General features: G+C 51.1%; 2 protein-coding genes across 7 annotated transcripts in view; one reads left to right on the forward strand and one right to left on the reverse strand.

The window, feature by feature from the left end:
* Nucleotides 1-27,953, reverse strand: part of LOC114670339 (uncharacterized) — a 76,972-nt gene that overhangs the window by 44,784 nt on the left and 4,235 nt on the right. For 2 of the 5 annotated variants that reach the window (XM_077949327.1, XM_077949326.1), the window contains exon 2: nt 23,291-27,848. In XM_077949327.1, the coding sequence (XP_077805453.1) occupies nt 23,291-24,218 (928 nt within the window). In that variant the 5' untranslated portion in view covers nt 24,219-27,848. Of the gene's footprint in view, nt 1-646; nt 27,849-27,953 lie in introns of those variants that run through there. The other 3 variants (XM_028827599.2, XM_077949325.1, XM_077949324.1) reach the window with 2 other exon arrangements.
* On the forward strand, nt 13,809-17,957 carry LOC144331603 (uncharacterized). 2 transcript variants are annotated; one of them, XR_013398898.1, is made up of 4 exons: nt 13,809-14,622; nt 16,477-16,540; nt 17,015-17,163; nt 17,405-17,957. XR_013398898.1 is itself a non-coding variant. In XM_077949328.1 (3 exons), exons 1-3 carry the CDS (start codon nt 14,094-14,096, stop codon nt 17,070-17,072), a joined length of 651 nt encoding a protein of 216 aa, XP_077805454.1. In that variant the 5' UTR covers nt 13,809-14,093; the 3' UTR covers nt 17,073-17,957. The 2 variants fall into 2 exon arrangements, 1 of the variants encoding a protein (XP_077805454.1); XM_077949328.1 differs by having other exon boundaries at nt 17,015-17,957.

The following is a 27,953-nucleotide window of genomic DNA, read 5'->3' on the forward strand; positions in this document are numbered from 1 at the left end:
TATTAACTGATTTTTTTTTTTCTTGCTCTCACACCGTAATAAGTTAATTTAATGCCTTTTTTCCACTTACAGTTTTTATTTGGTAAAGCAAGAAATCAGGTAAGTCAGAACAATATTCAAGAACACACACTTTTTTAAAAAAATGTCCCCCTGTACTTGGCAAGGATTTACATATAATTTGGTTGCAAATGCAGAAATCAAATGCTGCTTTATTCAGCAAAAATCATAGCACTCAGGTAATTCCACTGGGTAATATTCAGGTTAGCTTGTTTTTGTCTATTTGCTATCATATTATTCAAAGTAAATAATATTTTTTAAAGTATGCTCAAATTATCAACAAGAAAACCTGGAAAATTTACATTGTCGTTGAGCACTATGATGGACAAGTTTCCAGGAAGAAAAACTTGGTTTTTGCCTGTGGGCCACAGCCATGCCTGAGGTCAGATGTTTGAAAATAAGCTCTAGGAAGGCTGTTGCTGTACTAGGATGTTTACAGTATCAGCTTTATACAGTTATTTTTTTCCTGATTTCTCCCCAGATCTGCCTAATGGGAATGGAGCCGGCAACTTCCTGCTGCCTTGCTTTCTCCGCCAGCCCCTAGCCCACAGTCCAGCCTCAGAAGGCTGAGGGGGGTGCTTCGGTTTAGTTTCTTTTTTCTCAACCGATCGACATTTAATAGTTTAAATTTTTCGGTATCCAAGACGTTAGGAGGACTTAGTAAACAGATGCATTTAATCTAATTAAAGCAAGGACAACGAGTGTGAGTGAAAAATCACGTTTTCACTCGGGTTCTGAACACTTAGTTGCACATCCAAGAATAATTATGTTTTTAAAGCCAGCCCAATAAACTTGAGATTGCAAGTTTTCCGTGGCTCCTGGATAAGATGCCACTTCGATCATCCTAGACAATGTGCCTTTTGAGGAGTTGCTCAGCAGCTTTGGGGACTCTGGATAAAGGCAAACCAGGCTTATGATTTTTTTTTCTTTTGCCTTTGTTTCAAAGTAGTTTGCAGGTTTGAGAGTCCATTTTGATAGGCCTGTTTCATAATAACATACGCTCTTACTGCATGATGGGTTTATTTTCACTCTCGGTTATTTATACGCAACCTCTAAGCATCAATCCGCCTTGGACAAACATGCGTTTATAATTTTCATAGAAATAAAACAGCAAAAGATAATTCAAAGTCAATAGGATCTCAGGCTGGACGAGGAAATGTGAGCAGGCACCCGTGAAAAGGATTCTTTCCTTCTGACATGATGAAGCATTTTTCAAAATCTTTTGCTTTATTTCACTGTTTTTTGTCAAACTTGGCATTTGTTTACCAGCAACAATAATGAAACTCTGACCAGGGAACAAGCCTGTTTAAGGACAAAAGCATACGCCGGACACTGCACTAGTGCACCCCACCCCAAAACAGCAAACCAAAAAAGCCCAGCATGCTGGCACCATTTTTTTCTATCTTCTTTCCTTTCCTTTTCAATGTAAAGAACATACTTAAGTGTGCCTGTGTCTGTGAGTCATGCACATCGTGCTTTGATGGTGCCAGCTCCACACGCGTGCAATCACATGTCTGGTTCTTAACCTGTGTAAGCAGCGCTTTGCCGCCTTTAACGTGCTTTGGAAGTCTCCACATTCATGTTTCATGTTGCGGCGCCTGCGTATGTATCTCAAAAAGAAGTCTAACGACCCCGAAAGCATTCTTAAAGGGTTAATTATTACTTTTCAATTAAAAGGACCGCATAAAACAACTAGAAGTCTACGACAGGCGTGTGTTCAATCATATAAGAATATATTGTACATAATATTAATAAACACATGCTAGTATGAAAAATTTCCCCTTAGGAATGAGGAATTACCATTCCAAAGAAGTAACAACAAAAATCTGAAAATATGTATTAAGGATGACGGGCCAGTATCTCTGATTATATACGCATCTATCAAATGCCAAAGCCAGATTCTTGACTTTAAATGAGGAATGAGAAAAGGCACCAAACTAAATTTTTTAAAAATAAAAATTACCATTCAAGAAGTGAGTGCTGAATTAATTTTAGTCGATCACGTCTATAATTTCTAAAATTGAATGATCAGAAATTGGGAAATTAACATTTTTCTAAAAAGTTTATGTGCTACTTATAATTTTATCGTACAGATCTTCAGTAGGCTAGGTAAATTCCTCTAGAATAAACAGAAAAAGAAAAGAAAGGAGAAAAAAACTGATTTCGAAGTCAAATAGTTGGTTGTTAAGTTGCAAGGGACTGCAGGAATTTTTACTAAAATCAAGATTTCACAGATTACTTCTTTAAAATTACTACAACAAACTTAAGCTGCCCACAAATGGAACTCATACTGAAATTGGGATTTGGTTTTGGGGGACTGTCAATTACAAGTTGTTTGGAATTTGACCACACTGGTCTTATTTATTGAGAGACTCCCATTTTATTTTTAAAAAATCAAATGTGACTTCACACAACACAGGTGACTAATTTATATATAAAAACAGTTTCATTTTCCTGACTATGTCCAAGTATCCTAGCTTTTAGATCTGGCTAACTTCAAGGTTAAGGTCAGATTTTTCATAGGAACCCTTTCTACAGAAAGAAAAGAAGTGTTTTAACTAAACTTATCACTACAAGACAATATTTAATTGCTGCAAAAAAAAAAAAAAAAAAAAAAAACGAAGAAAACCAGTGCTTTTTTGTTTCTTGTTATTTTATAGGGCAACTTCTGGTATAGTTCCTAATTTTAAAAGAACATGGAAGTTCATTTTTTTAACTCCCAAAAAGGTGGTAATGTAAGCACCCAGACAAGAAGGGACACTGACCTTGAAAATAAATGTCTATATAATATTTACATGATGAATATATATTTTTAAAATTGATTTCAAAGTAACCTGAGATGTGGATAGGTATTTTCACTCCTATTTTGCTTGGTTTTCAATGATGCACACAGGCAGGGGTTTTTGAATATCATCAAAGGTTTGCATCTTCGCTAATATCTTATCCATCAATTTTTCAACTCCGCATTCTAAATATACTGCAAGATGCTGCTTCCCAAGCGCTCCTTGCCCGTTGACTTTCTGTCTGAGAGGAGGCAGCGGACCCAGAACCGCACGCTCCTTCCCTCACTCTCTCGACTTCTCCAAAACTGGAAGTCTCTCACACACAGAATGCCGGAAATTTATAGAAGGACTCCAAGGCTCCCTGAGAAACTTCTCGAGTTGGGAAAAACCTTGTCAACGCACACCTGGACCTACAGATTCGGAAAAAGTAACCGGCTGTAGCCAAAAACCAAACACTCAACCACCGAACACAGTCTGCAAGAAACACAGAGTTCTTTGACGTGACAAGAAGAATTATAAATAAAATAGCTCCAAGGCAGACAGGCTGAATGAGCCTTTTAAGACAGCCTGTTGGTGCCTCAAACTTTAATACTTAGAATATCAAATGTTAGCTCCACGAGGACAGTATCCTGGGATATGTGTGTGTGTACACATATGTATTCGTGTGCATAAATGTGTAGACATAGGCGTGTGTGTAGCGATAAATGTTCTGTTGCCTTTACGGCCTGGGGGCTGATCGAGGGCCTGGTGGAACGTCCCTCGCCCAGAGGAAGGAGCAGGCCCTACCTGCGTTCTCCCTGGGTCACTCCCTTCCTCATTACACGTACACAAACACCAAAAGCCAGGGAAAGCATAACTGCTGTAGATAACAAGGGCAGATCTCAGATAGAGAAAAGCTTTCTCTGCAATAAAGAATTATTTTGTGAATGGTAAGCCAGGCTGACCTCATTCATCATCATCAGGACAAAGCATAAGCAAGCCGGTCTTGGGAGCGTGGCACAGTGCGGCACCAGGGCACCGAGAAGGTGTGCCCCCTGCCAGGCAGCTCTGGAGGCCGCACAGTCCCGTCCCCCAGGAGAGACGGCCCAAGTGTGTGGACTGGGCTGGGGTTTGGGCCCAGTAGACGCTTATGCAGTCCAAGCTGGGCAGAGCAGTGGAGGACTACAGATGACAGGCTTGGACCCCGGGAGAAACACGTAGGGCTCTGAGGCGTATATCCCAGGGGGATCTCCAAACCGTCCACTCCAATCCCCCAAAGTGGGGGCCATCTTGCTGTCATGTTCAAAGGCCTTCAGAGGCCTGCAGTGCTCTCTGTTTCAACTCCATTTCTCACTGTGCTCAGCCCACCTCTTTCTTATAGCCAGTGCAGAGGGTTTTGACACCACGGTTCAAGTCAACAAAATCACCCTGATCACTTAGTAAGTGCCCGGCACCATGTGAATCACTAACCATTTGAGTCCTAAAACAGCAGCCTCCGAGTAGAGGGTTTTTCCTAAGGTAGTAAGGACAGCACCTCACGTGTGCAGAGCAAGCACTTCATCATTTACACGTGTTCTCACCTCGCCTCACATGACTCTCCTGGCCCGTGTGGCAGACAGAACGAGAACTCTCTTAGGTCTTTCAAGACTGGGGAAACTGAGGCCCAGGTGAATGGAGTGGTGACTAGGCCTGATACTACACAGACTTGGGACCCTGACTGCTGTGTACACACACGCACTTTTGTCATTTTTGTTTTTTTAAGGAAAACATCACCATCCACCCCTTCACACTCATACACACATAGGCTTATTTTATGAACAGTTTCCATGCAAAACAGAGCCCCATTGATATTTAGGTCCCAGAACTGCCTTAAGCTGGTCCGGCTTTGGGAACTCTCCCCCCATCTCCCCTGCAGTGGCTTCCATCGTCCGAGGTGCCCACCTTTCCCTGCCAGGTGCATTCTGATCAGCCCCTAAAACTAGACTGGGGCGAATAGACCTTGGGTATAAAATCACAGACACAACAGCCCCACCAGAGTCCTTGTCACAAAGCTGCTTTGCCTGAGCTGAAGGATCATAATAACCCCATCCTCTGTCCTCGTCTGCCAGGCTGCCAGCCCCTGCAACCAGAGCCTCCCTGGCCAGGCACCCGGAGTGGTTCCAAGCCCCACTCAAGCTTCATCCCTGCTTACAGCCCTCTGTGAACCTGGCAGGCACCTGCCCCATGGTCTCAATATCAAAGGCCAATCAGTGTTGAGGACAGCCTGGGAGAACCCTCACCATCTCATGTCTGCAAGCACTGCTGAGAGAGGGGTGGCGGGGTCCCCAGCCTGGGCATCAGCATTCCACGGAGGCAAAGTTTCGCTGATCAGATTGGATTATTGCTCCTCAGAAAGGAGAAAGGCTATGGAGAAGTGGTGGCTTTGGGAGAAATGCACGGAAATGAGGCAGGCGGGTAAAGAGGCACCGGGCTATTTGGCAGTCGTTCTATGAAAGGCAAGAATTATAAGGCATGCCTCCCAGGGGCTTTCCTTCCCAGGTGGAGATTTGCACCGCACACCGAGGTGATGGCCACACCTGCCTCCCCCAACTCATGGCCCACGGCAGGACCCCTACTCAGTTCCATCCTCACAACAGCAGGGCATAGCCAACAACTCCTGACCACCAAGTCTTCCCAAAGCCAAATTCCACATTAGAATATTCCACCGTGCAATCAACAAGCTCAAAAAAAAAAAAAAAAGTCTTCCTGGCAAAGTCTGGCAATATTTACAGCTGATGAACAAAACTGAAATCAGTGAGAATCAGGCAGAGGGCCTTCCTTGCCTGGCCGGGCCAGGAACTGGAAGCCATTCCACTAGTCTTGGGAGGCAAAGGCTTTCTCTTCTTTCTCTTCTTTCCTTTTTGCACCTAATTACAAAAGAAAGTACCTTCTTAAAAATCAAACAGAACCCTTACGAAAATTACAAGTGCTAAGTCTCAAAAGCTTCTTAGGATAAAAATTATAACCTTGTCCAACATTTGAGGAAAAAACGAAGAAAGAGGTAAAATGGTCAAGGCCTGAATTTCGTGTCAACGGATGCATTCATGGCGTTAGCATCCTCCTCTGGCCTAGAACCGTTCCCAGGTGCTGGAAAGGTTATGATGTGGAGGAAAAAGAAGTTGTGGGGGGGAGGGGGCCCACGTGCTGAGGGTCTGAAGGGTTCCATCTTCCCCTCACCAGGGGAGTGGGGTTCGCATAGATGGAGCGTCTTTTTTTTTTTCCCGTGTGACAGGCTTCCTAACAGAAATAAAGAGCAGAAAAAGGAAAACAAGAACTAATACACGTCTCCTCTGCATCCCGGCTGTCTGAGGTCCTTACGGGGCCTGCACAGGCGGACCACGAGCCCCGGGACCCGGGGAGCAGTGTCGCTGCGGCGTCCCCCAACCCCGCTCCAGGCGACAGGCACCCACGTGGCCGCGGGAGTGCGTGGGGACCTTGCGCAGACCAGGAGCACCCGGCCCCGGGGCGGGAGGCGCGGGCCAGTCTCAGCCGGCCAGCTCCGGGCCTGGCGGGGCACAGGACCTAGGCCCGCCGCGGCTCTGAAGACGGGGAGGCCTCGGTGCGCCTCCTCCAGGCAGCCCCAGGGCTGGCACGCGAGGCAGGGCCGAGTCCGGCACCAGGCCTGAGGCTCCGGGTCCGCGGCGGGCGGGAAGTTCGGTCTGCAGCGGGGCGGGGCGGGGCGGGTCCCGGTGGGTCCCCCGGGTTCGAAAGGAGGCTTGGAGTCGGAGTCTGGGCCCGCGGTCCGCCTCGGCAGGGACGAGGGTTCGAGCCGGGGTCCGAGGCCCGGGTCGGGTCGGAGTCGGCGGGCGGGTCCGGGGCCTGCGTCCGAGGGCGCGTCCGGGCAGAGGCGACGGCACGCGCCCCAATTAGCCGCGGGCCGGGCGGCGGGGCTGCCCTATTGAGGGCGAACAAAGGGCGCGACCCCGGGGTCAGGAGTCGCCGGCGGCGGCCGCCGCTTTGTTCGGCGCCTGTTTACTTTGCCCGAGCGGAGCTCACAATATATTGACTAAAGCGGATTAGGGGGTCGCGCCCTGGAGGCCCGGGCGGGCTGCTGGAGGCTCCCGGGCCCGCGCGACCTCCCAGACGGGTGCGCCTGGCCGAGTCAGCCGCGTCCCCGCCGCCCGGGCGCCCCCAGCCTCGCCTCCGCCCCGCTCTGACGGGGAAACTGAGGCTCCGGCCGGCCGGGCTCGGGAGAGGGGGCTGTGCGGCCGGCGGGCAGCCCGGGACCGTCCGGAGCCAACCGGGACGTGGTGGGGTCGCCCCGGGCCCTGCATTTTAAAGAATTCTGCCTGTCCCGATACCGTAGGTCCTGGGAATTCATTTTACAGGGAAGCAAGTCGCACTTGCCTGAAGGCTAAGAAATATTAGTTGGAAACATGGACAGATTTTTCCATATAACAAAATCCTGGCACATTATGGTTAAGGAAGAAAATTCTAGTCTCGTAACACAAGCGATGTGCTCCTGTCGTGAATAGACGGGTGACCTAAGAGTGCAGAGAAATATTTTCAGGGCAATACAAGCTTAAAAAAAATAAATGTTTTCTTTCTTTTAGAAAAATAATAAGGCAACTGATGAGTCTAAATAAACCACTAAGATTCCCACTCAAAGACCACAATTTATTAATCTGACACTATAAATTCAGGATCTATGGACTTCTCCAGTAATAAACTTTCAGAATCTTTTAAATTATCTTTAAAAAACCAAACAAGGGAAGCAGAAAACTCAAACTGAAAATCAGGCCCCACGTCTCACCACCGGAGGATTGTCATCCAACCAAGGATCCAAGAAGATGTCGGGCCTTTTTCCTCCCTTCTTAATGCTATTGTTTAGGGAACAAAAACACTTCTGGAGTCCACACAAAATCTTAATTGAGATTCTTCTGCCCTGGTGTACAAGTATATGTGTTTGCTTAGAAAACTCACGTAGTATTTGATTAATAAGCTACCAACATATAAATCTTTTATGAAAGAAAGAACAATATTGACTTACTATTCCTATTTGTTGGTCTAACGAATACTTCTGCTACGTGTATCATCCATCCCCAATGACTGAAAGAAAACATGCCATTTGTCTCTGTTTGTCTATCTTTCTATAATGAGTCTTTAAAAATAGTTTTTCCCTGATTATAAAAATGCCACGTGTTTAAGGAAGGCACAGGAAAGCGTAAATTATGTGCAACTTAAGAATAAAATATAAAGATAGATATTTGAGATACAGATAATTTCAGTAGTAAATAAAAAATATGAGTTAAGTATACACAAAAAAAGGAAAATTCACCTACATGCCATGATCCAGAAATAATATTCTGTTGTAATTCCCTCCCAACTATTGTTCAGCACACATATGCATACACAGACATATCCTACATATGTATATACTGTAGGAAGGTAATGTATCCCATACACACCCATGCCATTCCAAACTTTTTGTCAACACCATTTTATTATTTATTTATTTATTTATTGAGATGGAATTTCACTCTTGTCACCCAGGCTGGAGTGCAATGGTGTGATCTCGGCTCACTGCAACCTCCGCCTCCCAAGTTCAAGCAATTTTCCTGCCTCAGCCTCCTGACTAGCTGGGATTACAGGCATAAGCCACCACACCCAGCTAATTTTTGTATTTCTAATAGAGACAGGGTTTCACCATGTTGGTCAGACTGGTCTCGGACTCCTGACCTCAAGTGATCCACCCACCTTGGTCTCCCAAAATGTCAACACCGTTTTAAGGGTGACACAATGTTCCATTATTTCGCTATGGGATAATTTACTGTCATGTCCCCCTAATATGTCTATACTGTAATGAACACTGCAACCTATGATCTCGCCTGTGAAGTTTGTCTGCAACTTGGGTTATTAATAAATCTCGAATGATCTATTGTTAAGACGTTGAGGCCACTGCATTATTCTAAGGGGGTTAAGGTAGACCCCATAGACTTCATTTCTCCTATCACGAATGTACCCGGCTATTCTAGAAATGCCTTTGGATCAGTTACTCAGAAGGCAATAGGGAGGTCTGTGTGGTTCCCCCTCCAGAGGCCTGGTTCTGTGGAACTTTTTCCTGATGGACTTGTGGGGTCGGCCAAGGCACGTGCATGACTGTGACATGGTATTGGGGGACTGTGCCCTTGCACTGAAGTTCTGGTGGATTTCTGCCTACCAAACCACTTGGCACTAACCCCCAACCACGCAGCGGGTGTAAGTCAGGGCCATAAAGCTGAACACCTTGGAAACGTTATCCTAACAGTTCCGATGAAACTTTGCATGTCTAAGAAGTGGTTTGTTTGATTTGGCCCGAGCATCTTTCTTTGCTGAGAATTCAAGCATCGAAGCTGCTTTTTATACGCTCTCCCCTGCTCCCCGCAATCCATGCTGCAGTGTTCCTGGGTTTTCTGTCGGGGACGGCCTGCCTGCATCTTCCCACCTCCCAGCCCTCTCCTGCACGGGAAGACCTAGCGTGCTCACCTCCACAGCTCGGGCCCTGCGAGATAATGGGTTTCATACCACTCGCTCCGGCTCCCTGACGCCCTGAGCCCACCTGCAGGCCTGGCTTTGCCGTGGGGCTGTGCTGGCCGTGTGTCTGGACTGCCGCAACAGGGCTCCCAGCACGGCAGGACAAGGAGGCTGGGTGCCGTGGAGCACGAGGTCTTCTCCCTGAACACCCAGACCCTGAGCCAGGCCCTCCTGAAGAAGGCAGTCAGAGAGAAAGAACTGCCACTGAGGACCAGAAAGGCCAAGGTGACAAGGAGGGACCAATCACAAAAGCCCATGGAGTTATCTGAAAATAGATGCTAGGAGAATTGATGAAAGCTGCTCGGCAGAGAGCAGAGCCTGGAAGGAAACACAGGAAAATGTGACCAGAGCTTGTCTCTGCGTGGGAGAAAGGATGAATAATTTTTCCCTTATGTGCATTTTTCTGTATTTTCCAAATTTTCTATAGTGAGCATATGTTGCTTTCATGATCAGAAAAGGACTATATTACTGATATGATTATATATATTATAAGTCAAATAGATATAATTCATTATGAGAATGAAATGAATTATTGTTAATAGTTATGAGATTAATATAAACAACCATCGTCGTGTATTGCCAGAAAAGTTATTAAGATGGTAGCAGTTGTTCTTGTGTCTCTAGCACATCCCCCTTCAGAGAAACTTTCAAATAGAAAATGAAACTGGGCATCTCTGCTATGCAAATATTGGTGGCTGTTGTCATATTCCTGCAACAGCCCTTGACAGTGGGCTGGGCTGGGTGCTGTTCTCACTTTAAATCCGGGGAGCTGAGGCTTGGAGGAATAAAGGGAACAGCCCCAGGACTTGACCAGAGCCCTTGGGTCACCCATGTCCCTACTGTAGCTTCCAGGCCGTTTCCCTTGGGGATCCAATGTGTTTCCTGTTGTCCCCAATCTTTTAAATTTTTTTCCACTATTAGAGGTAGTACCAGCAGCCAGGGTGGAACTGTAATTCATGAAGAATGTGTTGGCTTGCTTTAAAAGAATGGTATTTGTGCGGGTCCCTAAACCACTCGAGGGGCACCATCGGGCTTGTGGGTCATGCTGGGAGGTGGCCCGGCTGCCTGTGACAGTTTCTCAGCCAGGCAGGGACTCTTTTCCACACGATGACATTGGAACTGAATGTCACACTCCTCCTTGGAAGAAAAAATTATGTATAGGACGAGAACTCAGGACATGTGTGTGGAAGAATCTCTGTGGTACGAGCCCAGCCTGGAAGAACTCTTAGGCCAGAAACACCCCTTTTCTGACCTTATTTTTGAAAACTGGGCCATTTCCAGCCCCTAATAACGGAGGGGGACCAATCTCCAAATTCAATGTACTTGATCTTAAGTATCTTTCTTTAAAAGTGAGTTAAAAGGCAAACTAGCATGCTGTTGTCTACTCTAAAAGGCAATTTCTAAATTTGGATTAAAAAAAAAATTGTACTCTAGCTTGAAAATCCAGTGGCTCTCAGAATGCAAGTGAGATACACCACTCTTTGTGCTAAAATCATCTTAAGCAGTTTAAAATAAATCAAAACAAAATGATGTGAGCAGAGCATATGTCTCCCATCCCTTGTTTTTTGAAGGCCGAGTGGGCTGGGCTGCCTAGCACAGACCGGTTCCGTCCGAGAGCCGCCTGGGCCCTGATCCTGGCAGTCAATGATTTTAATAGAAGGCCACAATGTCTCCTGGACCAACGAGACCTAGATCTTTTACTTTCCAAAGATGGCCTCAGTTCTAGACAAGGATTAAATTATGAAATAAATCATTCCAGAACATAATCAACAGGTAAGATTAATAAATTGAGACATTTATTTCCTCCAAGAAAAATGTCTGGCACTTGGAATTTCTAAGCTGCAAGTAGATGCACACATTTTCAAAAGATCTTTCTTTTCCTTTGCTTCCTCACACCGGGCACAGCAAAACATCTCTGCCTTCTAAAATAAAAACACATGCCACTTTAATTTAGCAAAGAAAAGCCAGAATGCAGAATCTTTGCAGAGATTTTTTTTTAATTAAAAAGAGAGACTGACAACTTCATTTTATACCTTTTCAGGGGAAGTTACCCTCCTCCCCATCGGTCAATAATTTAATGTCAAATCGCGGCAAAACAGCGAATTCCATCCCTGAGGCTCTAGAAGCTCAATCTAGGAGAGATTTTAATTGTAACCCTAAACAGCAAATGCTGACATTTGTCTTGCTTTCAGATAGTCTCCAGACTGGGCCAGAACATGACTAATTTATTTTATCTTATCCATCTATCTAGGCACAGGATTGAAATATTTATATCAGTCTGTTCACTTTAAAATGTGCAGTTACAGACACCAGCTTCAGGGCCACTCCTTAATTTTTCACAGTTTTGGCTTTTCATTGTTTCCAGAAATGCACAGTCCTTGAATGGCGAATACTTGCAAATGCTGATGAAATCTTTAAGTGGGGAGCCTCTAACTAATATGAAAACCTCCTTTCTCAGGCTGCATGGACGCTGCCCAGCCACGGTGACGGAGCTGTTCCAACGCCTGCTTCCTGAGACAGGCCCGTGAAATCATGCAGGCTTGAGCCCGGCTTCTAGAAGGAGCACGCCTCTGGCCAGGGTGGCTGGTGGAAACCAGAGCCTGGCCAAGGGAGCTCCGGCCAGGCTGCCAGGTAGGCAGCAGGCGGCAGGGGGTTAATGTGGGGAGCGGGCAGGGGTGGGGTGGGAAGCCAGCTGGGGAAATGGGGGCTGCAGGGCCCAGCCCGACCAGGCGCAGACACAGGGGGCTCTGTCTGCCTGCCCGCTGCCCTGGCACTGTGACTAACCGCCCCACTATTGTGAGTCTGAAGTCAGCCCTTTGTGTCGTCCCCTGGCGTCTGGGAGCACAGCTGAAGAACCCTTTCCAGCAGCCCCCCTCATTCTGGAACCTGCGGCCCCAACATCCATTCTTTTAGCTCTCAGGGTTGCTGGGGGCCGATGAACCAGTGGAAGCATCCCTTTCCCTGGCCAGGAAGGGCCACCGGCAAAAAAAGAAGCAGAAAACCAGTCTCCCCTACTCTGGGTGGGGAAGTGGGGGGCACAGGGACCTACTAAACCTGCATGCCTGCCATGGCAGCCCCTTCTCCACATGCAGCAACTGAGCCATTGAAATGGGGAGAGGCCAAATCGAATATGGAAAAAATGGCAAAATATCCCATTCACAGTTTCATACAAGCAACACATTGAAATAGGATTTTGGAAATTTATGTTAGATTAAAATGAATTTTAGTACTAAAGTGAATCTCACCTGCTTATTTTCACTTTCCAAAAATGTGGCTATTAGAAGATGTTAAATTACAGATGTGGCTTGCATTTGTGGCTCGCGTTGTTTTGTGTGAGCTCATGGGTTTGGGGGCACTGGGACCTTGAAGGCTGCCTTCTCCTAGGGAGACAATGGCACTCCCCACCCATCATTGTCAGGAATACAAGGCCCTCAAAGCCACACTGTCTCCTGACCCTGGCCTTGCATTCCCCTGTTTTGAGAATTGGGACTTATACACGCAGGTGTCTGGGAATCCTTTGTCAAACACTGGCATGCACACGAGTATGCCTGCACACCCACATGCACATACATGGACACGTACAGACACACACAGCCCTGGCTCCTGTCCGCCGCAGGCTGGAGCAACCTGTCCCTGCTAGCCTTCATGGAGGCCAGATTCACAGGGCACCCAGATGATCCTAACCCCACCCCTGGACCCAGACATCCGACCCTTTGTCCTGGGACAGACAGGACCAACCCAGGCCACACCTGCCTTTCATGGGCCGGGGCACTTTCGGCTTCCTGGTTCCCTTCCTCCAGGAATACTAAAAATTCTATTTTATGACTGCATCAGATTAAAGACTAATATAACCAGGTCGAATTCATTATCATATATTCATTATTTTTATAGTCGTTTTTTTTTCTTATGATTTTAAAAGAAATTAAAATGAAAACATTTCATGGACCTTAGGCTCTGTGCCTTGTGGGCATGTGGGCCCAGACCATCCCTCTGAGATCCCTTGCCTGAACCCATGCCCCTGAGTCTCACCCAGTGAGGAGCACAGGGGGCTTGCCCGCCATTTGTCCAGTGACCAGATACCTTGTGAACTCATTCCTTAAGTCCTGCCTTGAATGTACAGTGTGTGAAGTCCTCACCAGATGCCAGAAAACGTTCCACATTATTTTTAAAACAGAAATTAGTCAAGAGGAAGGCCTGGGATGCCAGTGTGGTTGAAGGCCCCAAGTCAGTGGGCCCCCAAGTCAGGGGGCCCCAAGACCCCCACCCAGCACAGGGCTGGGGTCTCCAATCAGGGACTTGGACACCAAGTTTAACACCAAGAGGAGGCCAGCAAACAGGCCTGCTGCCCTGGGTAGTGACTGGTACCGTGAGGTGCAGCCTCCGAAGGCACCAGGCCCCTTCCGCCTCCCATCCTCCACCCCTGCTGCAGGTGCTGCGGGGCCCCCCGTTCTGGATGGAGGTGCAGAAGAGGCTGGGCTTTCCGGCGTCCCCCAGAACCGGTATCGGCTGCTCTGGCCTTTCCCTTCCCAGGGTGCCTCGGCGCCAGGCCAGGGCCCAAACCCTGCTCAGGAAGGAGGGCCGGTGCAGGAGATGGTTAAAATTCTGCATCCTTTTTGCATCCGCCTCCAGAGGAAGCGCTGCTTTTTTTTCGCCCCCCCCCACCACCCCCGAAGCAGGAGGAGGGGGGAAAAAAGCTGAGAGCAGCAATTTGCAGGCCTTGGGATGTTTTTCTCCTTGACAGCCTCGGGCCCCGCCTCGCTCCGGCCCTTCCTCCGACTGCGCGCGGCTGGCCCTGTGGCCACGGCTCGGCTCGGTATCTGCCGCTCCTGCCTGGCCCCCTGCACACGCGTCCTCTGCTCGGAGCCCAGGCCAGCCCCAGCCGGCAGGGAGGCCGGCTGGGGGCAGGCAGGCAGCGATGCCCGCGTCGGCCGCAGCTGCCTGGCACTGCCCTCCTTTGTGCCTGCCTCCTCTGTCAGCCTCCGCTCCAACGCCCCACCCCCACGAGGCCTGCTCCTGGGCCCGGCCGCAGGGCCTGCTGCCCGCAGAGCTCCCACCCTGCGCCCACTTGGTGTGCCCTCACCTTCTGGGCCCCCGGCTCCTGGCCTCAGGTCCTGCTGGTGCCCAGGTCGCCCGGCCCCGTCCTCCGTGCTCTGCGTTCGCCCCACCCTGCTGCCCGAGCTCGGCGGCGAGCCTGGCACCGTGCCAGGCTGCCTGGGAGCCCAGCCCGGGCAGGGCGAACTTTCCGGCGAGGGTGTGTATTGGGGGGGTAGCTGCGGGGTGAGGGTGGTGCCAGGGGAGGGAGAGGGCCCCAGGTGCCTGGTGGCCGGCCCCCGGTCCCCAGCCCCCAGCCCCAGGCCGGCCTGCGGGGGCCTCCCCTGCCTCCTGTCTCCCGAGTCCCACAGAGGCGCAGACAACATGAGCGCTTGAGTCCCAGCAGCCATGTGCAGGAGCCGGCAAACAAACAAAAGCCCTTATTTATTTATTTAGTTCACACACCCAGATAAGGAGGCGCCTTTTGTGCACATAATTTCACACACATCAGAACCGAGGCGATGCCACGGTACTCCCCACAGCCTGAGAGCCCCGGACAGCCGCCCGGCCCTCATGAATAATTGCATCGCCTCGGCCTGGGCATTTCCATATTTAAATTGGGCAGCAGCGTATGATTAATTAAGAAGGAAAAAGGCAAAAAGGAAGAAAAGCAGTGGGGGTGGGGAGCCGGACACTCTGGGCAGCGTAATGTGCCAAGGTGCCCGCGGCTGCTTAACTCCTCCCATGCCAGGCCTGAGGGAGAGGCCACAGCAGGGGCTGGGAAGGGAGGCTCCCGAGACCCTCGGCCTGGAGGGCGGCATGCCCTTTGCTGCCATCCTGTGTCGAGTGCCACCCCAGCCTCACATGCTGCCTGGGGAAGGTTCTCTTCCTCCTGTTCATATTCCGGGCAGCTCACCATTGCTCAGGTCAAAATGTGCCATGCCAGTGCTGGGGAAAGAGACACACCGAGGCCACCGAGTGGGGCACTTCCAGTGGCGACTGACTTGTCCTTTGCCCTGCACAGCTTCACCCCACACCCCTGCCACATGCAAGCTGCAGTGCTGCCCTGCCTGGGGAGGCTCTGCGACCCCTACACATTCTCACAAGCCTCCTCCTCCAAAGGGCTGTTCCATGGCTCTTCTGGCCCTGAAAGCAGCCGGCCTGTTCCGGGAACGGGGCAGGAAGGCCTGCCCCCCTTCTAGAAAGATTCTTGGCTAAGTGAGTGCCAGGGAAGACTATATTCCTAAGGCAAGAAGTGGCCCTGGATTTAGAGTCTGGCCATCACCAAGGTTTGGCCCTATCCTTTGCCAACTGTGTGACCTGAGGCAGGTTATCTGGCCTCTCTGGGTCTCGGTCTGCCTGGCTGCAAAATGGGAATGATATGAATGCCCACTATTCCTGCCCCGTGGGGTCCAGGCGAGCAAGAGTGGCTCCTGGTTGGCAGAGAGCCTGCCTGAGTTCCCAGAACCCTTGTCCTTGTGGTGGGCTGAAGTTGGAGCCAGAACCAGTCCAGATAGACCCAGGACCATGCAGCTCTGCCCCTGCTGAGGCCCCAGGACAGTGGTCAGAAATTTGCTGAGAAAATAATCTGAAATCTTGTGACCAAGAGTGTCCTAGGGCCACCAGGCCTGGCTTGGTTGTGGGAGGCCCATCTGCCCTTGAGTGTACGCAGGGGTGCGTGGAGTGGAAGGGCTCTGGGGCAGGACCAGTTGCCCAGCAAGAGCCTCCTCGGTGTCCTCTGGGGTCTGGGCAGCATTATTATCACCCCCCTTTACAGCTGGGAGAACTCGGGCACAGAGCGGTCAGGAGCATACCTGAGATCACACCAAAGTGGGGGCCCTGGGATTTAAGAGCAACCCAGCTCCCGTCCCAAGGCTTTTCTTTTCTTTTTTTTTGAGATGGGGTCTTGCTCTGTTGCCCCTGCTGGAGTGCAGTGGCATGATCATAGCTCACTGCAGCCTCAACCTCTCAGGCTCAAGTTATCCTCCTGCCTCAGCCACCCAAGTAGCTGGGACTACAGGCATGTGCCACCACGCCCAGCTAATTTCTTTTTTGTTTAACCTTTGTTGCTCAGGTTGGTCTCAAACTCCTGGGCTCATGTCTTCCTGCCTCGGCCTCCCAGTGTGCTGGAATTACAGGTATGAGCTACTGTACTCAGCCCAAACCCAGGGCTCTTAACTACCCTACTATGCACTGTGCTGGCCCCCAGTCAAGGGAGAGAATTCACGTCAGGCAAAAATGTTATACAGAGAGGCAGCTAAATCTGTTCCACAATGGATGACACAGTCCCCCTCAGAAACCACCCCACAGATCGAACCCCAAGGAACTCTGCTCCTACATGTGCCCATGGGGCAAGGGATGCAAAACACCAGGCAAAGGAGCTCAGAGGATGGCACTCTTCCAGAGAGCTGTGTGTCTCTGGGAAAACTAACACACCTCTCTGAGCCTGTTGCTACAGCTTTACCATCAGCGATGTGACTGCAGGTCTTCTCGGCTGCCTGTCAGCGGATGCACAGGCCTGTGCACAGGGCTCCACAGGGACCACGCCGACATCACCGCACACCCACCCTCCTGCTCATAGGACAGCCCATTCACACCCGCTTCTCCACCAGTCACAGGCTCCTTGGGAGGACCAGACTCTTCTCCACGGACAAGCCACTGCCCCTTTGAGGGCCTCAACTTCCTTACCTATGAGATGAGGAAACAAATCTGCACTGAGGAAACAAATCTGCACTTCCCATGGGACTTGGGGGGTGAAAAGGTAACCTCCGTAAAGCGGACCCTGGTGTGGGGAAGTCACCCAATAGATGACAGTCCCTCCCGCCTTCCCCCTAGGCCCAGAGTCCTCAGGCTGGTGTCCCTCCAGGCCAAAACGCTGCCACCCCCTGGCCAGTGCACTACAGGGTGGTGGGGAAGGAGGGCATCTGTGGAAGACAACACAGGACTTGGCCTGGCGTCCTGGGCAAGACCTCTGTGACCTCAGTTTCCCTGGATCTCTCCAGGTGTGACCTTGTAGATGGCCTCTGTTCTGGACTCACAGCTGCTGAGGACGAGGAAGAGGACACTGCAGGCATTCCTTCAGTCCCCTGGGGAGGTTCAGATGCTCAGACTCCCTGATACCACCTTTGCTGGGCAGAATAATGTCCCCAAGATGTCCGAGCCCTAATCCCTGGAACCTGGGAAAGTGTTACCGCACTAGACCAAAGGGACTTTGCAGGTGTGTGATTGAGTTAAAAATCTGCAGTGGGAGGGTAGCCTGGATTAGCCACGTGCACCCAGTCTAGTCACACGAAACCTTAAAAGCAGAGACTCCTTCCCTGCTGTGGTCAGAGACAGAACGAGGGGACGCTGCTGGCTTTAAAGATGGAAGAAGGGAGGAGGAGCCAAGGAGCAGGTGCCGCCAGAGGCCAGAAAAGGCAAGGTATGGATTTTTCCCGTGGAGTTCCAGGAGGAACTAGCCCTGCCAACACCTGGATTTTAGCCCTGGGAGCCCCACCTCAGACATCTGACCCCCTTGACTGTAAGGTAATAAATGTGTGTTGCTTAAGCCTCTAAGTCAGCCAGAAGTTGTTACCTGGCTGCCACAGGAAACTAACAGGCCCTCCCCTCTGGCCCGGACATGCCCAGCTGCCTGTGAAGGGGAAGAAGGACACAGCCCTCGTCGATGTGTTCACACACCTTGCTCCCCTGCTGGGCTGGCCCTGGGGCCGCAAACCTGATCCCTGCTCTCAGGGGCCTTCGCCAGCTGGGAGATGCCCGCAGAGCCTCCCCTCCTGCTGCTGCTGCCCCGTCCTCTCCTCTTCCTCCTGCTGCTGTTTGTTGAGTGCTCCCTGTGAGCAGGCACCAGGCTAGCGTCCTCCTCCCAACCCCGGCCTGACAGGCTCAGTGGTCAGGCCACCCGAGCAGCCACATGTGGACCCCCGAATCCAGCCCATGGTTTGGCAGGACAAAGGGTCTTTTCTGCTTCAGAGTCACAAATGTGTCCTCCTCACAATAAGGGCGGCAGGGAGTTTCCCTGGGCCAGTGCCTCAGCCCATTGAGCCTGGGGTCCTTGTCTGTACCTGGGGATGAAGGTAGCACCTCACAGATGGAGATCAACACAGCCAGTGCAGGGCAGGCAGTCAGCGCTCCAGACTCACTTCGAGTCTTTGCCTACGCTGCCAGTCAAGTCAGTTGTGGGAAAAGTCAGGTTTTTCTCTTGAAAGTCAGGGCCGGGTGCGGTGGCTCATGCCTGTAATCCCAGCACTTTGGGAGGCAGAGGTGGATAGATCACAAGGTCAGGAGATCGAGACTATCCTGGCTAACATGGTAAAACTGTGTCTCTACTAAAAATACAAAAAATTAGCCGGGCGTGGTGGCACGTGCCTGCAGTCCCAGCTACTTCGGAGGCTGAGGCAGGAGAATCACTTGAACCCAGGAGGCAGAGGTTGCAGTGAGCTGAGGTAGTGCCACTGCACTCCAGCCCTGGATGACAGTAAGACTCTATCTCAAAAAAAAAAAAAAAAAGAAAGAAAGATGCCAGGGCTGTGGTGTGGGATCATCACTGCATGAGGCATGGGGGCTGAGGTACTTGGGCAAGGGGATTTTTCAGAGACCACCCCAAGAGGGTTCTGGAGCCAAAATGTCACCCCTAATGACTTAACTGGGAGTCCCACCACTAAAGCTGGAGGTAATCAGAAAAGTGCAGACAAATGTTCTAGAAGTGTTGCCTATAATGGGGAAAACTGGAAATAACTGAGAAGAACCCAACGGCCTGATAATAAGGGGTTAGTTAAGGACTTCTGTCCAGTGGAATGCTAAATAGTCATCAAAATTCATTTGCAGGACTGTATCTTCTGACTTAGGAAAATACTGTGATAAAGTATTAATGAAACAAGCAGAAGATAAAATGATACACCTAATAAGATGCTAATTTTGCTTAAAATATGTTTTGACAGACTAGGTGCAGTGGCTCACATCTGTAATCCCAGCACTGTGGAAAGCTGAGGCAGGTGGATCACCTGAGGTCAGGAATTCGAGACTAGTCTGGTCAACATAGTGAAACCCCATCTCTACTAAAAATACCAAAATTAGCCAGGCGTGGTGGTGGGTGCCTGTAGTCCCAGCCACCTGGGAGACTGAGTCAGGAGACTCGCTTGAACCCAGGAAGGAGAGGTTGCAGTGAGCCGAGATTGCACCACTGCACTCCAGTCTGGGCGACAGAACGAGACTCCATCTCAAAAAAAAAAAAAAAAAAAAAAAAAAAAAAGTTTTGGCAGAAGCTGGGTGAGACCTTTCCAGTGGCTATCTCTGAGTGTGGTTTCATAGGTGATTGAAAAATGTTTTTCTTTTGTGAGGACTCAAAGTGTTCTAAAATTAGCGTGGAACATCAATGATGGCAAAAAAAAAAAAAAAAAAAAAAAGAATGGCAAAGACGAGGAGTTGTATTCCTTCACTGAAGCTGCCTTTGGTCCCTCCCTGGGCCTCAGCATGTGGCACGAACACGTGTGAGGGGCAGGGCTGGCTTTGTGGGTTTGTGACCCGTACCACTGCACGGGGCCCTGAGCTTAGGAAGGCCCTGCACTCGGAAGGGCCCCAAGCTCATTTTAATGCGCACCATCGTCACCATCTTGTAACTCTCAGGCATTTTCAAACCAGGGCGCCACATTCTCACCTTACCCGGGTCCTGCAAACTCTATAGCCGATCCTGGCGAGGAACCCTGGGCCTCAGAACACCTTGACCTTTCTCTCCAGTTTCCTGAATACAGCAGCCAGCCTTCTGGAGTAGGTTTATTTTCCATGCAGTGACTCCTTATATTTTGTCCAGGCTTTCCAAAATCAGGGGCCCAAGGACACTAACCTCGGAAAATCAAAGCATATATTGGCTGTCCCCTGGGACAGTGGCTGCCTTGTTAGGAAGTGGGTGTGGTCACCAGCACAGCCCTGGCATTGCTAAATGGGCTGTCGGCAAAAAGAGGAAACAGGGCTCTGTTCTGTAAAAACATGCATGAGCATTTGCAGTGCTTTTTCTGGAGACTGAAACCTTTCTGTACACCTCACCAAATTTTCAGAAATTTCTTATGAGGTAGGTGTTTTCTCCAGTAAAACCAGGTGCCTCTGACTCAGGGGCACTGTCTGTGGACCTGCCCTGCATCTCTTTCTACCAGTTAAGGCTCAAGGATGCCTGGGTGACCCTGTCCTACAGCTTCTACAGCCACACTGCCAGATAGGTGGTGAGCTGCCTGTCTCTGGAGGCATTCAACAAAGGCTGCACAGGAAACACCTTCTCTGGCATTAGCCTAGAGAAGCTCACCTGAGGGTGTCACTGCACAGGGCATCTGGCAGCTTCTAAGGCAGGACCTTGTCATCTTACCTCTCTGTGCCTAGTACTCCATACAGGAGTATAGGTGTGGGGGAGGTATTCAGTGACTGTTTCCTTTAGGGTATGGAAACAAGCACCAGAAGGTGGTGAGGCAAGCGATGCAAAGTTGACATGAGATGCAGGAGAGAAATTCCTGAGCTGCCCAGAAGCAGGTGATGTGTGAGAGAAGCCAGCAGCCACTGATGCTGAGTGCCTGCCGTGTGCTAGCGGAGTGCTCCATGTTCACAGGGATTGTCACCATTCTCCCAACAATGCAACTGAGATAGAACTCTTTTTTTACTCTTTTTTTTTTTTTTTTTTTTTTTAGACAGAGTCTTGCTCTGTCACCCAGGCTGGAGTGCAGTGGCACAACCTCGGCTCACTGCAACCTCCGCCTCCCGGGTTCAAGCGATTCTCCTGCCTCAGGCTTCAGAGTAGCTGGGACTACAGGTGTGTGCCACCACACCTGGCTAATTGTTGTAGTTTTAGTAGAGACGGGGTTTCACCATGTTGGCCAGGCTGGTCTCGAACTCCTGACCTCATGATCTGTCTGCCTTGGCCTCCGAAAGTGCTGGGGTTACAGGTGTGAGTTCTGCCGGCTCTTATTAAGCTCCTTTTATGAATGAGGAAACTGAGGCCTAGAGAGGTGAGGTTACCCAGCTAGAATGAGGTAGCACTGGCAGGCGGAGGCAGGTCTGCCTCAGTGCAGAACTGCCCTATAAGCCCAGGCTTTTCGACATGCTGCGGCTCCACTGCCTGGGACATGAAGAAAGTCCAAGTTCAGGTTCACTCTCTGCATCCTGTCTTTCCTTCATTATACCCTGATTGAATGGACATAAAAGCTCCCCCAAAGGGTTTGGGGATGGAGCAGGTCAGGTTCCTCATTTCAGGGAGATTTTAACTTTAAATGGGCTCAAGCAAGGGTTAGTTACCTGGACAGCTCATGCCTGTGGAGGCCGACCCTCCCCATGGTGCTGGATCTGTAAGATACAAACTCTCCTGCCTCCCTGCTCCCCAGATCCACGGGGCCTCCTGCTCAAATCTCGGGCTGGGGCCAGGGTCACTAAGAAATCTGCCTTCCTTTGAACACTAACCAGTTCAGGCGTACACAGGAGTTGCAAACTTGGGGTGGGGGCATGGGTTCAACCCGACAGTGTTTCCTCTGTCCTGCAATGTGTTCGAATTTTGGACATTTCATGTACAAATCTGGATTTCTTCCCAAGTCAGAAACTCCGACAGCCCCAGCCCTTATCCTCATGGTAGCAACAGGCTGGAGCTGACTGAGCACTCCGTCCCCTGCCATCACTGCAAACCCCTTCTGTGCCCCAGCTGACGCCTGCAGGCTGCCCTGCGACAGCCCTGCCGGAGAGGCCAGGGACACGGTGTGGTGACCCGCTCAGGCTCTGGTTGGCCAGCCCTCTTGGCTTGGGTGCTCCCCTAAGGAGGACTTTGGGAGCGTAGGCACCCGGGGATGGAGGCAAGTTAGCAATGGTCTCTGGAAGGCTGAGGACCTGGCCACCGCGGGTAGCAAGACTTGATAGGTGGTCCCTGCTGTGGTTGGGGGCACCTGATCAAAATGGGAGGCTTGTGGAGGCCCAGGCCCAGGACAGCTCTGTGAGTTTCCAGGGCTTTGCCACCGCCCACTGGCGGGGTAGGTTTCTACCCCAGGAGTGCCCCCCAGGGATCAGAACCCTCACGGGGACAGAGGCCTTGTCTCAGGCAGACAGAGGGGCATGCAGAGAAGCTAGCTGGAGGTATGGGCTGGGCCTGTCGCAGGCAGGAATTGGGGCGGCAGCAGAGTTCCCCCACCTGCTCCCCAAGGAACAGACCCTACAGGGCCCCGGCTTCTTCTCCTCCCCAGGCCCTATCCATGGCTGTCCTGTGACCCAGCACCTGCCAGGCTCACTTGGCACTGTGGTTGCCTCAAGCAGAGCCAACAGGACAGTTGGTGACCAGGGTGTCTTGCTCAGAAGGGTCACCCAGGACGGCTAAGAGAAGTCACTCAGAATGGTACGGACGGTGGGGGAGATCAGGAGCAACTTCCATCTGAGCCCCAGGACCCAAGCATTGCAGCCATGAGGGGCTTGCCTCCTTGTGCTGTCGGGGGTCCCTCATCCCACAGGCCCTCACCTCCTGTGGTGTCCCTGGGTAGCTTGACCTTGGAGGGTCAACACCTGAGGACCCGAGGGGCGTCCATGCCCCCTCCTCCTTCCCTCCAGCCAAAGGTGGGGGGCAAAGCGCAGGGAAGAAAACACCAGGAGAAAACCAGAGAGCTCTCCTTTCCCTTTTAGGAGCCCTGATGGCCGCAACCCAGAGCCCGAGGGGAAGGAAAATGTCGGGAACGATTCCCTTCCCAACTTTCCGAGTCTTTGTTTGGAAGGCTGGGGGCTGACTTCACCGGGCCGGGCCGCGGGCTCAGCCGTGCGCTCCCGTGCAGCGGCCGAGGAGCCCTGGCGCCCGCCGCCCCGGACACGCCCTCGTGGTCGAGCCACGGACCCCGACCCGGACCCCAGCGCCGCAGGGCGAGGGCGGGAGGGGTAGCGCTTACCAGATCGTCCCGAGCGCGCCGCGGTCCAGGCGGGCACAGCGACGGTCAAGTTCACGTCCGGCCCGCGGGCTGCCCGAGGTCCCCGGGCGCGGCTGGGGCAGCGGGAGGCGCGGGAGGCCGAGGTCCCGGGTGGCCGCCGCGGCCGCTCCCGAGATGCTGCTGTCACCCCGGCCGCGCCCCCCAACTTTCTGCACAGTCGCGGAGCTGGAAGTTTCCGGGCTTCGCGGACGCTGGGCTGGGTTTCAGCCGCGGCTCTGAGGTTGGCAACAAAGAGGGAAAGAAGGAGGAAAAGCAGGCCGGGGAGGGGAGGAAGAGAACGGCGCGGAGGCCGAGGCGCCGAGAGCCCCAGAACTTCCAATTCTACCCAGAAGCTTTTTTCGTTGTGTTTTTCTCTTAAGAGGTAAACAAGCAAGTCCCACGGCCCAGTCCTGCTGGGGCCTTCGCCAGTCAGCGCTCTGGGCTCATCTCCCGGCGCCTCCTCGGGGCACCTGAGTGTTTGAAGCCCACTGCCAAGTGTTTTGGACACAGGTTTTTTGCGGGGTGGTGAGGGTGGGCACAAGATGCTTCCTAAAAGGTTGTTGGCACGCAGACCATGGCCCCAGTGACGGAGCGGCAGGCAGGGGCTTGGAGGAACACGCTGTCTTTGTCTCGTCCCGAAAGCACCCGGCCGTGGGTCACCCGTGATCGTGGAGTAGAGGGACTGTTGTGACCCCTGGTGCTCCAGGAGAAGGGGTTCCACGCTGGGCCCTGGACCCAGGCCCATGCTGTTGTGACCCCTGGTGCTCCAGAAGAAGAGGTTCCACGCTGGGCCCTGGACCCAGGCCCACGGTGCCCTCAGCCGGCAGTTCTCCACCTTCGGGAATGATTTGCTGGCCTGGCCCAGCTCCCACAGCCCAACTCCCACAGCCCAGCTCCCCAGCACCACCATTTTCTACCCTCTTCTCCCTGCCTGGCTTCAGACTCTCCGAGGCCAGGGTCCTGTGGAGACACCTGGGCTGGGGGAGGCAACTGAGTGGCCCCAGGCCTGGGAATCTGCAAAAGTGGCCAAGCCACATCTCTCGAGACTGCAAGGGCCCTGGAGGCGCTGGGAGGCATAGATCTTCTGGGTGCCAGCTGGGCCTGAGGCCGTTGTCCGTCCTTCCTCGCCGGACGTGTTTATGGAGAAGACACTCGGGGCCAGGGCAGCTCCTCCAGAGCACTGTTTCAGGCTGGGGAGAATGGGGATTTGTTTTCTTGTTTTTTAAAGAAAAATGAACAAGGAGCCTGTTGGGGATTGGGGTGGGAGGAATATTTGTCCTTTGTCCCCAAAGGCCTGGAGAACCACTCTCTTAAGTGGATATTTTCCCCTCAGACGACTTCTCAGACATGATCCTCTCTGAGGTTGGTCCCGGGCTTCCACATGTGATTCATGGAAGAGGCCTCACCCCAAGAGTCCCTGAGGGTACTGCCCACTCCCCTGGAAACTTCCAGAACCTGATGTGGGGCTGAGGACATAGAGGTGATGGGGGTGGGCTGGTGGGGCACTGGCGGGGACAATGCGTGGAGCCCTTGTTTTCAGAGCTGCAGATGCTTGTCAGCTGACGGTTCGTTTCCAGCATTCATAGCGGACCTCCTTTGGGGGAACGTTTACCTGCCAATGAACCTAAGATCCTTTCCCAGAGGCAGCAGGATGAAGTTTTCCTTTTCTTTTTTTTTTAAATTAATATATTTTATTTAAACCAATATATCCAAAATATTATCAGTTCAACGTATGATCAAGATAAAGATTGAGATACTTTACATTTTCATGGTAAATCCTTTTTTAAAATTTTTGTGAGTACATAGTAGGTATAAACATTTAGGGATGAAGGTTCTTACTGTGTTTTCCTAGTAACAAGCACTGGCATCAGCTGTCATGATTTCTCCCCAAGGCCTGGGACAGTCCGCCTCGCGCGCTCCACGGCAGAGTGACGGAAGCTCTATCGAGGTGTGGCACCAGTGTGTTGATATTTCCAGAGAATCTGCAGCCTCCCTGGTTTTTCACGAAAGCTCCTATGCAGGGCCTGGCCCTCTCCTGGGGAGGGAAGCCTGGCTGTGTCTCCCGCTGCGTCCTCACCGGGAACTCCATTCCTGAGCTGCGACCGCTATTTTTCAGATTGGAAAATGCCTTGGAAACGGCTCGTCTTCCTGCAGCTTAAGCCCATTTGTTTTCTGACTGGTGGTCACTGATGATTAGAGTGTGTCTCAAAGGGAACTGTCACCTTAGTTCTATCATACACCATCAATAACTTGTCCAGGGCTGACTTTGTGGGCCTTGTGGCCTACCCCGTGGTAGAGGGTCCGTGTGCAGAAGGGCCCCACACTCAATGTTTGGCTGTCCCCGATCTTAAAATTCTCAGTCATTCTTGAACAAGGGAACCCATATTTTCATTTTGTTCTGGGCTCTGAGAGTTACATAACCGATCCTGACTTTGGCTGTTGGTCAACAGTGTCATAAGGTAAAATAAGGTAAAAATCTATGAGTTTTATATATATATATATTTTAAGACAGAGTCTCACTCTGTCACCAGGATGGAGTGCAGTGACGCAGTGGCGCGATCTTGGTTCACTGCAACCTCCGCCTCCCAGGTTCAAGCGATTCTCCTGCCTCAGCGTCCCAAGTAGCTGGGACTACAGGTGCACACCACCATGCCCAGTTAATTTTTATATTTTTAGTAGAGTCAGGGTTTCACCATGTTGGCCAGGGTGGTCTCTATCTCCTGACCTTGTGATCTGCCCACCTTGGCCTCCTAAAGTGCTGGGATTACAGGCGTAAGCCAACACACCTGGCTGATTTTTATATTTTTTACTAAATTCTGTTTACAGAAATAATTCCATATTCTATGTAAGTGAGATACAAATACTTGAACTGAACATCATTGTATTTAGGGAAAATGTTCACCTTTAAGAGACAGGGGCTGGGTGTTGTGGCTCACGCCTATAATCCTGGCACTTTGGGAGGCTGAGGCTGGTGGATCACACGAGCCCAGGAATTCCAGACCAGCCTGGGCAACACAGTGAAACCCTGTCTCTGCAAAATATACAAAAATTAGCCAAGCATGGTGGTGTGCACCTGTAACTCCCAGCTACTCCAGAGGCTGAGGTGGGAGGACTGCTCAAGCCCGGGAGGTCAAGGCTACAGTGAGAGACCTTGTCTTAAATACAAACAGGCAGGAAGTCGTTATAAGCATAATACAATCCTGGGAGTTGGAGTCATCCCTGTCCAGCCTTGGCTCTGCTACGTGGGTGCCGAGTGCTGCCTCAGGGACCTGGCTGCCAGCTCCCACCTGCAGGGGGTTCTGAGGAGCCAGCATGCTGGGAGGGCCTAGCATGAGATGCGGCATGAACCAGGTATTTGATAAATAGAAAGTGCCTTTGATTATCACATGTGACATGTAGGCTCAGGTGCACTTTATTTTTAATATAAGTCTATTTTATCTCCTCCCATTATAAAAGCAATACACACTGTTATAGATGGTTTGGAAAATTCAGGAAAAAAAAAAAAGGAAAAAGAAAACATTGTCTCCTAGGTCCTCTGCTCCAGAGCCTCCAGCCGTCACAGGACAGTGTATTTCTTTACAATTACAGAAATAGATACATGACTGTTAGATTTTAAAACTTTTTCTTTTACCTTGACTTATTTTTAAATGGAAACACTAGTGAGGCCCCACAGAACTGAGCAGAACTAATGACCCCCCATGTGGTGGAATAGTTCTGAGCTGGCCACACTTTGGATGCAGCCTTCCCCCGGCAACTCTAAACCGTCTCTGTGGCTGCCTGTTCACAGGGACCGTGGACTGTGATGTTTACAGTACGAAAGCACCGGGAGAGAACGCTACATCACAACGTGTCCTTAACCTGCTGCCGCCTCAGCTTTCCCATTTGTGACTTGGTTAAAAAATTTTTTTTGACAGTTTTAGGCTCTTATTTTAATTTCCACAGGCTGTTGTAGAATCTGCTCAGCCAGGGAGGGGAAAGGAGCCGGCAATCAGGTCTCCTCCTGGGCACCTTTGTGAGGCCAGCTGGCGAGAGTGGGGGGTGACACTGAGGTCCCAGCAGCTCCAAATGCAGGCAGAGCCCTGTCCTCAGAGAAGGTCACAGCCTAGCCAAGCCCAGCCAGGTGGATGGGCCCACGAATGCACAGGAACCTGGAACGGAGGATGAAGGCAGGAAGCACAGTCTGTGACTCCCCAGCCCACTGCATTCGATCACTGGGGGCCCAGAAGCTTCAGGAAAGGTGCACAGGGCCACTGGGTCCCAGTACCCCAAACAGGAAGGTCTGGTCCAGGGACAGGGCTCCTCCTGACTCCCCTTTGCCACAAGCACCAGAAGTTCTGCAGTGCCCAGTGGGTATAGCAGTCCCCAAGAATGACCCAGCACTGAAGCTGAGCCAAAAAACTTGGGGAGTGAGCCACACCCCCTCACTCCCTCTTTGTCTGCTCCAGCCTTGCCAGGCGGTTGCTTTTCGTGGGAACCGGGATGTCCTCACCACCCTGTCCTGGGGCCCAGCCCCATGTCTCATGTCTCTGGCCTGCTGCAGCTGGAAAAAAGAAAAAAAAAAAAAAAGAGATATGTGTGTTCTTCTTTGTTTATAAAAAGAAAAGTGTTATCATATACATAACATACCCCTGAATATATACAATTG

The sequence above is a fragment of the Macaca mulatta genome, chromosome 10, assembly GCF_049350105.2.
Source record: "Macaca mulatta isolate MMU2019108-1 chromosome 10, T2T-MMU8v2.0, whole genome shotgun sequence".
In the NCBI taxonomy this organism is placed as follows: domain Eukaryota; kingdom Metazoa; phylum Chordata; class Mammalia; order Primates; family Cercopithecidae; genus Macaca; species Macaca mulatta.

What these genes read in the sequence shown, in the direction of transcription:
- LOC144331603 (XM_077949328.1), top strand. Translation starts at nt 14,094, where the DNA reads ATGTTTTTCTCCTTGACAGCCTCGGGCCCCGCCTCGCTCCGGCCCTTC. An exon ending in GGGCGAACTTTCCGGCGAGG is followed by an intron (nt 14,623 to 16,476) that starts GTGTGTATTGGG and finishes TTTGTTGCTCAG; the next exon opens with GTTGGTCTCAAACTCCTGGG. An exon ending in CCAGTGTGCTGGAATTACAG is followed by an intron (nt 16,541 to 17,014) that starts GTATGAGCTACT and finishes CTTCTCCACCAG; the next exon opens with TCACAGGCTCCTTGGGAGGA.